The sequence below is a fragment of the Henckelia pumila genome, chromosome 3 (genome assembly GCF_033568475.1).
Source record: "Henckelia pumila isolate YLH828 chromosome 3, ASM3356847v2, whole genome shotgun sequence".
Classification (NCBI taxonomy): domain Eukaryota; kingdom Viridiplantae; phylum Streptophyta; class Magnoliopsida; order Lamiales; family Gesneriaceae; genus Henckelia; species Henckelia pumila.
In genome coordinates, this window is record NC_133122.1 from 196,568,710 (window position 1) to 196,582,068 (window position 13,359).

The following is a 13,359-nucleotide window of genomic DNA, read 5'->3' on the forward strand; positions in this document are numbered from 1 at the left end:
TTTGATTATTCAATTTCGTAAATATAAAAACTATGTATGTCCCAACAATTATTATACTTTTAATGAATTAAGTCATGTATATAATTAATAAGTACTCTTTCATGAATAAGATGCCAAACAAAACTTACATTTATAATTCTCATACTTTAATTAATCCAGTCCAATGTAAACAAAAATATGGGAACAACTAACAATCTAGAGGAAAAAAAAGGCAATGCTACATGTACACGGAGTATTACACGTTGGATTATACATTATACTTAAAATTAAATGATTATCCTTACACTTTATTTGAAAAAAATCTTTCAAAAATTCATGTAAGATAATCACGTGATTTTAAGTGTAATGTGTAATTCAACGCGTAACATTCCATGTATATGCAGCATTACCCAAAAATAAAACATCTTTTCCCGCTAATCTGGCCAGAAACCGATTGTATTTAAAAAAAATATTTTTTTTTTCCAAAAAACAAAAAACTACATGTTCGGATCACGTGTTTCGATCCTTAAAATTAAATTAAGCAAATATATAATCATAGTAACTGAATGGTTTATTTAGTGTGATCAACATGGGTGTTCATTGATACGTTCGATTGGATTTTTGATTTTTTTTTAAATTAAACAATATATCATCATAATTTGTCTAAGACATTGTCAAGATCAGAGCCTTGCAACTTGTTTTATGCTTCTAAAAATTTTCTTGAACTACTTTGACATGCTATTTGTTCGATGTGAAAGCTTTGTACGTTCTCTATTTTACAATCAATAGATTTTTCGACGAAGCTACATGATAACAATAACTTATTAGCGCAAAGGGAAATCTAATAATTTTGGGTCCGTAGGCCGGTTTCTTATACAATATATAACTAAATAACACCTGATCCAATAAAACTTAAATTTTTTTATTTTTTGTATTCCTGCATTTTCATTACAAATAAAAATCATCGTCGAATACGGAAGTGCAAAACAAATTAATAAAAATTATGGAAAACAAAGCGTCGTCGTCGATTCACAGCAAATCTACTTTAAATACGTATAAACAACGATTATTTTCAAGTTTATCAGAGAGACGAACCACAAACTTTTTTTCATGATTAGTTAATATGAAATCCGAAATCGCACATACATATATTATATATAAACAAGCAACAAAGAAGAATGATATGAAAGAATTGAATGAACGTTGTCATAACTCATAAAACAGTAAAACACTTACATTGTTCAGCACAGACAAACACACATTATTCACTAAAAATTTTCAAATATTAAACCATTTTAAAGTAGTGTTTGCAACTTCTAAAAATAAATGATTATATAATTTTTTTTAATAAATTTGTGAAAAAAAACATAATGACTTATTTTAAAGATTGCAAACATTACCTAAGTTATTTTATTTTTACTCAAATAAATATTGCAAGATTTTTAGAAATATTCCACGGCCAAGGCTCAACCCAAGTCCAAAGATGAGTACCTATATCACGGTTGAGCTATTACACACTCAGATTTTTAGAGTGTGTTTGATTTAAAAAATCAGAAGAAAAAAAAAATCTAAAATGCTTTAATTGTTTCAAATGTGTTTGTATAAATTTGAAGTGTTTTGAAAAATAGTTAATTATACCAAAATAAATTCTTTTTTAAAATATCATAGTTATAAATTTTTAAATAATATTTTTATTACTCACTTTTAAAAAATATTTTCTATTTATTTATCTAAACATAAACTTCAACTTAAAAAAAATTGCCTTTATTATTATTATTATTATTATTATTATTATTATTATTATTATTATTATTATTATTATTATTATTATTATTATTATTATTATTATTATTATTATTATTATTGTTGTTGTTGAAAAAAAGAACTTGTTTTTTTAAAAAACTTTTGAAAGCACACGCGCCTCAGCTTCTTCTATTTCACTATGTATTAAGGGTTCGCGGGGAGATTTGTGCCGTTGCTCGCTAAGTTTTTCTCATTTCTAAAGACATTGTAAGCTCCTTTCCCTGATTCATAGCATCGTATAAATTGATGTTTAATTTTGTTGGACCCTGAAGATCGAATGTTTTTGGGTCCGTGAAGGAAGCATTTGCTGTGATCCTAGGGCTTGCACACATTGATGTTGATTTACACTGATATGATGTGATTCAACTGTTGGTTTACCCTTATGATATTTTTAACTGCTTTTTTTTCTTTTAATAATTGATCGCAAAGTAGTTTTGAGACTCGGGTCGACTGAAATTCATTTTTCTATAATTCGCCGAGAAGAGTTCAATTGCATTCTTCCTCTTTTTTCTTTCAGGTGAAATTTGAATCTTTATCTGGGTGTTTCTGTAGCCTAAGTTTTACTCGTTGAAACAAATCATTAACCTTTATGACGAGGCTAAAGTGAATTGTTTTGGTAAATTGGACTATAAAGTAGGAGAATTGCTGTAGTTTACAGATGACTTATGGGAGATGGGAATAAAGATTAGGATAATTGCGACTGAGCTTTCTTTTGTTAGTGCTCTTCACTACAATGAAGTTTGTATGTCTGGAAAGCAATCCAATTGAATTCACAATTGAGTGTGTGAAATTGTGAATTGCAACGGAAAATTATTAGATCTTTGCTATAGTTTTTAATTTGCGACGTCTGTCTAAATTTGACACTTTTTTCTGGCTACTGCTGCCTAGTAGTTGCATTGTTGGCTGACATGTGTTACAGTTGTGCGTTGCGGCTTTGATTTAACTTGAAAAACCGTTACCGTGTTATCCATAACAGGCGCTGTGAAAGAGCATTACAACTTCTAGCTTTAGGTTGATAGATTTGGTGGGTTTTTTTTTTTTCCTTTTGCATGGAGTGTGTCTGGGAACACTTTTTTAAATGGAATGCTTTCAAATTTTCGATTAACTTGCAATCGGTCTGTGGGATATTATCTTTTATGCGCATAGTTGAAATGGAAGGGAAATTAAATCAGGGGACCATTTGATTACCTTTTCTGCCGCAGGAAATGGATATTAGCAATTTTATTTCTCTTTATTTTTTGTAAAACAATATTTTTCCTTATAAATGACAAGGATATCATGAGTATGCGTTATTTGTTAAATAATACTCCAACTTTTGATATCTGGTTGATTAGATAAATGATTCGAACGATCTGGATGCTCTGCAGATGCACTTAAAAACCATATTTCTTATTTAAATGTTTTCTGTATGATTTAGGTGATTGTGTTGCACATTATCTTGAGTGCGATTTGATACAGAAGCTTTTGGGTAAACGCGTTTTCTTTCTTTTTTAAAACAAATCCGCATTTGCTGAGACATAATGCTTGGATGGGCCATTTTTAGGGGGAAAAGCTCTAACAAAGCTAGCAGCTATAAAATTTGTTTTGGCTTATGCTTCAACTTCTATTTCCTTTAACTGCTTCATCCAAACACATAACAATCAACCATTTCTTTAGAATCGTAGATTTAAAAAAAGCACTTACATTTGTTCTACTTTTTATAGTACCCTTAAATGTTAACTAAAGCCAAGTGCTTCTGTATCTAAATCGATCCATGGATCTTCGCATGATACATAATTGATGCAACTGATTATGCATTGCTATTATTAATGCAGCTTTCTGTTCAGAATTTGGGGGAAGTGTCAATGGCGGACTTAGAGAAATTGCTTCTTGAAGCAGCTGGAAGGACAACCAAGAGGAGCCACCATTCATCTCCCAGGTCTAGAAGAAGGGGGAAGGGTTCATATTCGGATGATGGTAGTGCTTCGAAGAATGATGATTCAGATGATGATCGCCCTTACTCAAATAGAAAACCTTCTGGTTCACAGGTGCCTCTAAAGAAGAGGTTGGATCCCACAGAAAGGGATGATCGTGGCAGTCAAGAAGAAGGTGACGAAGACGATGATTCTGATATTGAGCATGACAGCGACAATGATTCTGTTGGGAGCGATCTGTACAAGGACGAAGATGATAGAGAAAAGCTCTCAAAGCTCACAGAGCTCGAGCGAGAGATGATATTAGAAGCTCGTGCAACAAAGAGAAGTGATCGAGATTTGACTGAAAAATTCAAGAAAAGGAAAAGCCAAGATAGAAAAGGAATCCCTTCTAATGCACATACTCGTGGAATGCGCTCCAAAGCTGAAAGGGCCGGTGCACTTGATGAATTAGTACAGCGAAGACGAGATGCTGCCAAGGGGAGCTCTGGAAGGAGATATTCACCCGTCAGGAGGAGAACTTTTACTGCGGCAACCCTTAGTAGCCCTAGCAGGAGTGGAAGTGAGTCTCAGAGTGATGAGGAAGAATCAACTGGAGACGGCGGTATGGCTGATAGCGATGACGACAAGATGTCCGCTGAGTCCAAGTTGCCAACATATGAAGACATCAAAGACATTACAATTCGTAGGTCAAAATTGGCAAAATGGTTCATGGAACCGTTTTTTGATGAATTGATCGTTGGCTGTTTTGTACGAGTGGGGATTGGGAAGTCACGTACTGGTCCTATTTATAGGCTTTGTATGGTACGTAATGTTGATGCAACAGACCCTGATCGACAGTATAAGCTCGACAACAAAACCACTCATAAATTCTTGAATGTCGTTTGGGGCAACGAAAGCTCTGCTGCTAGGTGGCAGATGGCGATGGTTTCTGATTCTCCACCTGCCAAGACAGAATTCGATCAATGGCTTAGGGAGGTAGAGCGTAGTGGTGGGCACATGCCTTCAAAACAAGAGGTCATGGAAAAGAAACAGGCCATAAATAGAACAAACTCATTTGTTTACTCTGCTGCCACTGTGAAACAGATGTTGCAGGAGAAAAAATCAGCCACATGGAGGCCACTAAATGTTGCAGCAGAGAAAGATCGTCTGAGGAGGGATTTGGAAATGGCCAAAGAGAAGGATGATGGGGCAGAGGTGGAGAAGATCAATGCAAGACTGCGAGAATTAGATGCATCTCGGCAAGCCCAAGATAAAGATACAAAGGCATTTAAGCTGGCAGAAATGAACAGGAAGAACAGGGTTGAGAATTTCAAAAATGCATCCGAGCTGAAGCCAGTGAACACAGGCTTAAAAGCTGGCGAGGCTGGATATGATCCTTTTTCTAGGAGGTGGACTCGATCAAGAAATTATTATGTGGCAAATTCCAGTGGAGGAGAAGCTGCAGATGGAATGAAGGTTGATGAAAGTGCTGCTTTAGCTGATAGCAAGGCTGGAATGGTAGCTACTGCAGCGGCCCTTGAAGCTGCAGCTGGTGCAGGGAAGTTGGTGGATACAAGTGCTCCAGTAGATCAAGGTACTGAATCAAACATGCTACATAATTTTAACCTGGAGATATCATTGGCTGTGCTTCAGAAGTTTGGTGGGCCTCAAGGAGCCCAAGGTGGATTTATGGCGAGGAAACAGTGGATTGAAGCCACTGTTGGTTGTAAAGTTCCAGAGAATGATGGGAGGAGGCATGCATTAACATTGACTGTCAGTGACTACAAAAGGCGAAGGGGGTTGCTATGAGGTCTGATTGTGGTGTCTGTTGTATGTACGCACTTGGTAGTTTGAAACTTTCTGAACTACATCTTTTTTCTTTAATACAATAGGGTGGGAAATTTACCTAAACCTAAGTACATACTCTTGTTGATGCTTCTTGTGGTTATTAAACCTATGAACTAAGTTGATCTGTTTATCTACTTCATCATTTTTTAAATTATTTTGCTGGGTTTGTTATGTTTACTTGTCTAATGAACTACTGAAGATCGGCTTATTGAATTTTACCTTGGGCCAGTAGTTCTTGTGTTTTAGTTTGATCCAGCAACATTGGTAATTGAGATTTTGGATAGATCTCTATTTCTTGAAATTTGGTTTTGATCTAAAATGGGGAAGTGCAATTGTAATTTAATCACAATATGTGCCATATACTACGCAGATGCTATTGAAATATCACGTGATTATTTTCTGGGACAGTTTTTAAAATAGCCGTATTTTGAGTTTTTCTGGGACAATTTTTAAAATTATTGAATGTGTTTCGGGGCAAAATTATCCAACGAGATTTATGTTACTAAGCTCTCAATCACAGAGATGGCGACATTTTTGCGGTACATATTATATAAGCTAAAGCACGTGCATTAGTGCACTCTTTTTTAATATAATATTCTATGTCTCATGTACCAGCAAATAATTATATTTTGTAACCTTTCTTTTCTGTTTTTTCCTGCCTTTCTTTAATTTTTTTTGAAAGGCAGCAAATATATTAGATCACAATGCCTTTCTTTAATTGAAATGGTCCAATCTTTCTCTTTTACTTTTCCTTTCTTTTCCCCACGCTTTCTTTACAAAATGTTGCTATAGTTCAATAATTTTCTACTTAACTTTGGGCAGCTTGTGAAAATGAGTGAGACTAGTCTAAAAAACTGTCCAGTCTCGTTTAATACTAACGTTTCATACCATGTTCATTTCTGAAATAAAATCGTAATTATTTGTACAACAACTTAATCATTTTCTACTTTTCATAAATACTTCTCATAATACATTATTATCGTAAACTTCTAAATAATATTAACCAAATATTGTTAAAAGAATGGTGAATGGATCTTCTATTTTTTTTCCTAAATACTTCATAATCCCGTCGACTTCTTGTTTTGTTTTTGGATTTCGGTTAAGAATTTTGGCTGAAACTGCATTTTAGGCTAGATAAAAATTCGAGATGAAAATCTTTTTGAGATTTTAATAAAATTTTAGAAATATATATTTTGTTGCGTTGTGGGTTTTTCAATGTGTACATATTTTTAAATTCATCCCAAGCTATCAAGACAATCAAGAAACCTGAAGATGATCGTGGACCTCATGGAGTTTTAGCTCCGAAAATACAAGCAATGATTGAGTATGAATCATTCATCTCATTACAATTTACAACACGAGAAGAGAAGGTCCGCAAATAGAATGACTCATAGTTAGCCCGAAAAGTTATGTTATTGTCTTCAAATTTGAGTGGATAGATGGAGCTACCGCACTTTGGTTTCAAGATATTGTATAAATTGATATTTGATTATGATAATATAATATCTTACTTAAAAAAAAGTAGAAAAAAATATAAAAATAAGTTGAATACTATGCATTTTGTCTTTTTAGACAAGTAGCAAACAAATCAGGCGAGTACTACTGTAGTTCTAGTTAAAGCATTTGAGAGTTGAGGGAGGCAAGTGCCACTTCCCGACAGCTCATACTTCCACACTTATTGCTCGTAGCCATCACAAAAAAAGTACAAACAAGACATTCAATTCCATCGTTGAAATTTATCTTCTTTCAAGAAAACCCAGAACCATTTCAATTTTTGTGCTCTTGTTTACCGCCTTCCCTTCGAAAAAAGCTGTGAAAAATGTACTTCAACCTCAACTTCTCTCCCCTTTGCCGCCTGGTTTCTTGCAATTTCTTCATCTTCGCCTGTGTCGGAGTAGGAAATTTCAATCTTGAGCTATGAAAACTACAGATAATACTGTATCTTCCGGAGATATTTATGGGAAATATCAATGTTATGCTGTCTTTTTACCTTTTCCATTGGCAAAGAGCCAAGAAGTCTTTCTGTGCTTTGGCTTCTCTTCTTTTTCTTTGCCTTTTAGCTTATAATGGTGCCTCTATATTCTACACCCACGTCCCATTTCCGGCGAAAATTCCGCCTGAGCCGGGGATTTTCTCACCGGGACCAGTTACCATAATATCAGGAAAGTTATTCTCTGAGTCGCTTTCACCAAAACCTTCATCTTCTGTGAAATATTCAGTGAAAGAGCAAAATACTGGAAAAAGATTTATAACCCGTTTGCCTCTTCTGCATAAAAATCAAAACTTGGTGGGGTTTATGAACGGAACCACAGTGTATCATCCTCATAGGAGGAATAGGATGGGGCGTTCAGTGAAGATTATCGGTTCTTCTGAAGTTGGAGCAAAACACTTCGAACAAAGGGTAACTGAGTTTTTTAATGTCAGCTCTTCTAATTCCTCTTGTAAGTTTCGATTTTTCATGACTTGGATTTCTTCACTGGAGTCATTTGGGGGCAGAGAGTTGTTTGCTATGGAGAGTTTATTTAAAGCACATCCAAATGGCTGCTTAATTATTGTGTCTGATTCCTTGGATTCAAGAAATGGGGAGCAAATCTTAGCACCCTTTTCAGGTCAAGGGTTTAAAGTGACTGCAATTTCCCCTGATTTCAATTATTTGTTCAATGACACTCCTGCTCAAGGCTGGTACAACCAGTTGATGCAAGGAAATGTAAATCCTGGAGAGGTTTCTCTGGGCCAGAACCTCTCCAATTTGCTTAGGTTGGGATTATTGTACAGATTTGGTGGAATTTATTTAGACACGGATATTGTAGTTTTGAAAAGTTTCGGGGATTTGAGAAACATGATTGGGGCTCAGACTATTGATCTCGAAACTGGGAAATGGAGCAGGTTGAATAATGCGGTGTTGATATTCGACGAGGGTCATCCATTGCTGTTCAAGTTCATCCAAGAATTCGCACTCACGTTTGATGGGAATAAATGGGGACACAACGGCCCTTATTTGGTTTCAAGGGTTGTTTCGAGGGTGAATGGGAGGCAGGGATACAATTTCACCGTGATGCCGCCGATTGCGTTTTATCCGGTGGATTGGAGTAAAATTGGGAGCTTGTTTCAGGGGCCTAATGGTTTGAGTCACTCGAAATGGTTGCTTGCTAAGCTGAGGCAAATTCGCAGCCAGAGTTTCACGGTTCATCTGTGGAATAAGCAGAGCAGAGGCTTCAAGATTGAAAAGGGAAGCATTATCCAACATATAATGATCAGTTCTTGTGTATTCTGCAATTCTTCTACGACCACATCAGTTTGAGTTCGGTAAATGGAACCGCATCCGTGTTTTGATAGTGTGTAATTGTATCTTGGACCAACTCAGTCCATTCAGTAGGATAGTCATGTGATATTCGAGGGGGAAAGATAGTTTCCTCACACGCATGTGATGTGATGAAACTACACTCGTCGTTCTTGTTTTCCACTCAAAATGATTTGTGAATCCAAATAGCTTGCATACAAGTCTTGGGATATGTATAAACTCTAGTTCTCTTTGAATCCAAAGTCAAATAGAAACAGAGTTCGATAGTACGTTTCATCTGAAAACTATTTGATATTTCATACACAATTTCTTGAAGAACTCACACTACACCCCGATTTAGATACTGGGATCCAACCAGCCACCATTGGATCTACATACTATGATCACATCATGTTTCACTTCGAGATATGTAAGAAATATTTTTCTCGTGCGGGCTAAAGTTTTGCTATGACTGGGTCTCGGTCCGTTCTGTAAATTCTCTTCTTTATGAATGGGATAGTAGCAAGGCAACAACTGGTGATCTGTTCTGAGAATACCTCTGACACTTGATAATGTGTCTGAAAAACTAGGATTTCATTTTTTTTGCACTCTATGGACTGATTGTTTTAAGCAAACGTTCGAGCAACGAATAGGGCCGCAAAGACGGTTTGTTCCATGCCGCCCCCTGCAGGCAGTGCCGAATGCAAAAAATGAAGATCCTTGGAATTTGGATAAGCACTGCTCGGGAGAGGTAATTCAAAAAGTAGTATATATCATTTTAGAATGAGAATCAAATAAAACCTTTCATTTAATAGAAGCAACTACCACGACTAATACTCAAGCTCAGCCTTCAAGATAATTGATATGTCCCTTTCCCTAATTTTGTGGTCTCTCTATTTTTTTTTATTTTTTATTTTTCGTTTCTTTCATGCATGTGATCTCTTTTAACAACTTTCCCGTTCATGTTTTGTAATATCAAACTTCTCAAATTCACTACACCAAAATTTTAAACTAAGCGTCCGAGACTTGAAAAAAAACGTGTGACTCGTATAACAAACTACATATTTTAATTGATATTCCAAAACTAAGCCTCCTCCCATGACTTAAGAATCCTCATAATTTATATCTCACTTATCCGAAAAAATTCGATCCTACACCATGAGTAATCATTAACCATTATTGTTCAATGGTCTGTGCCTATAAAAGGGCATCCGTGGAATAACGCATTGTGTTGAGAAAGCTGTCACAGTAGCAGTAAGTTTAATTAGATATGGTACAAATAATACAAATTAAAGATGTATTATTCGGTGTTTTATGTACTTTGTGATTTTATTTATTTCATGGGAGATTATATATTACAATCTTAGATTTCTTGAGCAGGCAATCTTATCTTACGTTGGAAGTATAATTCATTTTGCTCCAGGAGAAGACGTCGTCGTAGCCGATTAATTGTTTGTATCGTAAGGTTTATTTTAAAATGTTTATTGTAATGTTCTATCTTATTTTATGATTCTATGTAATTATTTACGTAATTGGAGAATAAATATTCTGTTTCATATAATTATTAGTATCATTGTATTTGTCTACGCTTTGCTTTTAATCTTTTGCATTAATTCCGTTAAAGTTTATTAAAAATAGATATATGAAAATTCCATGACTCGAGATATTTTCTCCCCGATAATGTTATTTTTGAAGAAGAACCTGGTAATAGTCAATGATCCAATGAACACGAGATGATTTTTTCTTCATATTTTTAAATGATCCAATCAAACTTAAAGAATAGTTTTTAATATGCAAACTTCATTTACAGAAAAATTAATAAATAAAGTTTAAATATTGGCTTGCAGTAAAATGGATAGGGAATACAAATTTCATTTAATTTTAGTTCCAATGATGTCCAAATCCATGAGTTTGAGTCCGTGAGATCGCCTTGGAAGGTCTCGTTGTTTGTTCCTTTTATTTTGTTTGATTTGGCTTTGATTTCTACGATTGTTTAAGTTTTATACTTCATAATTTTTACATGGTTTAGGTATTTTTCCTAGATTCATTTTCTTTTCTATGGTTTTAATTATTGTTGGGTTGAATTTGTAATTTTTTGACGGTTTTAAGTTGCCTATTATAAAAACAAATGGGTAATTTGGGGGAACGATGTCTGGTTCTTGTGGGGTTTTTAGACTTTGTAAAAAAAAATTGACAATTAGGTGAAGATTGTAAAAAAGAAAAATTCATCAATTTTATATAACAAGAAAACTACGTATTTTTATATCTAATAATTTTGTTAAATGAAAATATCTTACATGCGAATCAATAATAATTTAAAATATTTAATAATAACTCAATCCAAATTTTATGAATATAAAAGTAAACATAATATAATTTATCATAGGTAGAAGGTAAAACTGTAATTCGTTTCTCAATCATTATTTTAATCCCAAAATAAATAACTCATAGTAAACATGTTATTGTTTATCTATCGTTATTTTCACATCCTTCAAAATTATTTTAATAATCTTAGTATGATTTATCACATGTAATCACATCTCATTATGTAAACGCAACCTACACAACAAAATGTGTGACATAATATTTACACTAAAAACTAAAAATATGGATAAAAATATAACTGAATATATAAAAATATTTAAAATTGACTTTCCAGTGATCAAATAAAAAAATTTTAAAACGATGATTGTTTTGCCTAAGGTTGAGCTTTTAATATACCATATAAAAAATATTGATATGAAAAAAAAATCATACCAATATCGATGTCGAAATTTTGAAATTTTTATATAAAAAAAATCAATATTAATACAGTATAGATACTTGAAAAAAAAAATTTATATACCGAAAAAATATCTCTACATGAAAATTTTTTTGGTATGATATCCTAATAGTTCGATATTTTAAATTCGGTATACCAACCTTAGTTTTTCCTATATATATGCATAAATACATACATGGCAGATATTAAAATATGATATTTTGAATATTTTATTTTAGATCTAACATGACATTGTCAAATTATGGGCTAAATCCAAAACAAAATCAGACCAAAAGTTCAGTTTATAAATTAAACATGGATCATAATGAAACTACTAACACAAGAAGAAGAATTAATATGCTTACTTCTTTCTAATGGTATCTATGAAATTGGATGATCATGCTATTTAAGAATGACTCCAGGGCCGACGGGAATCGAACATCTACAAGCGAAAAACTGTCGAATTGAAATATGTGATGATTCTTCACCAGGGTCACGACAAGTTCTCCATATTCATTCTTGTTAAAAAAATGCTTCAGGACTGAAACATGTCCACGTTTGTTTTTTTTATTGATTGTGTCAAAGTTTGTTCCTGTTTAGAAAGTAGTTATTGTGTTGGTTATTCATGTTCTGTAATCATGGAGCAAATTTAGGATGATGTTGTTAGTGGTTAGTTATTTTTATAAGCTTTAAATATTGTAATGTTTCTGATATTGAAGTATTCTGTTCTTGCTTCATACTTTGCTTAAGTAACTTTTATTTTATTTTACGTTAAAAATCAACAATTGGTATCAGAGCCCTTTTCTTAAGGGACCTGTTTGTTACTTTGACACACCATGGAAGCTGAAGCAAGTTTTACCTCAATTTCTCCACTGGTGTTTGATGGAAAAAACTACCAGATGTGGGAAGTCCGCATGGAGACGCATTTGGAGGCTTTGGATCTTTGGAAAGCAATGGAAGAGGACTACGAAGTTCCTGCACTTCCAGCAAATCCCACTTTGGCACATATCAAAGCACATAAGGAGAAGAAGACAAAGAAATCTAAGGCAAAAGCCTGCTTGTTTGCTGCAGTTTCAGCCACCATTTTCACCCGAATTATGTCTCTAGAGTTAACAAAGGAGATATGGGATTATCTCAAGTCTGAGTATGAAGGAGATGAGAGAATTCGTGGGATGCAGGTGCTAAATTTAGTTCGTGATTTTGAGCTGAAAAGATGAAGGAAACTGAGACAATCAAGGAGTATCCTGAAAGAATTCTCAGCATAGCAAACCGAGTCAGATTGCTGGGATCTTCTCTGACAAACTCGAGGATTGTGGAGAAAATCCTTGTAACATTGCCTGAAAAATTTGAGGCTACTGTTACCACCTTGGAGAATACCAAGGACTTGTCCAATATCCCTCTGGCAGAGCTCTTGAGTGCCTTGCAAGCACAAGAGCAGAGGCGTGCAATGAGACAAGAAGGAGCCCTAGCAGCCAAGCATCACGATAATGGCAAGAATAGGAAGCAAAAGTTCAAGAAGCCCCAGACAGAAGGAGAAAGCTCTGCAACAAAGAGCGAAACCAGGGCAGGAAGTAGAAAACCAGGTGTGAAGGAGTATCCTCCGTGCCATTACTGCAACAAAAAGGGTCATCCTCTTTTCAAATATTGGAGGAGACCTGATGCGAGATGCAACAAAAAGGGTCATCCTCTTTGTCCCTGAAATTCAGCAAAACTTGTTAAGTGTTGGCCAACTGATTGAAAGAGGCTTTAAGGTTGTTTTCGAAGACAAATATTGCCTGATTAAAGATGCAGCG

General features: G+C 34.5%; 2 protein-coding genes across 4 annotated transcripts; both read left to right on the forward strand.

Moving 5' to 3' along the window:
* The first annotated feature begins 1,920 nt into the window (after positions 1-1,920).
* On the forward strand, positions 1,921-5,681 carry LOC140891298 (protein RTF1 homolog). Of its 3 annotated transcripts, none has more exons than XM_073299728.1 (2): positions 1,921-1,989; positions 3,597-5,681. In XM_073299728.1, the coding sequence occupies exon 2, from the start codon at positions 3,627-3,629 to the stop codon at positions 5,484-5,486; it is 1,860 nt and encodes a 619-aa protein (XP_073155829.1). In that variant the 5' UTR covers positions 1,921-1,989; positions 3,597-3,626; the 3' UTR covers positions 5,487-5,681. The 3 variants fall into 3 exon arrangements, with proteins under 3 accessions (XP_073155829.1, XP_073155830.1, XP_073155831.1); XM_073299729.1 differs by lacking the exon at positions 1,921-1,989 and adding an exon at positions 2,016-2,299; XM_073299730.1 differs by lacking the exon at positions 1,921-1,989 and adding an exon at positions 3,092-3,250.
* Positions 5,682-7,169: 1,488 nt separating this feature from the next.
* LOC140891331 (uncharacterized protein At4g19900-like) lies at positions 7,170-10,366 on the forward strand. The gene has a single exon (XM_073299778.1). It carries the CDS (start codon positions 7,483-7,485, stop codon positions 8,824-8,826), a length of 1,344 nt encoding a protein of 447 aa, XP_073155879.1. The 5' UTR covers positions 7,170-7,482; the 3' UTR covers positions 8,827-10,366.
* Positions 10,367-13,359: the final 2,993 nt, after the last annotated feature.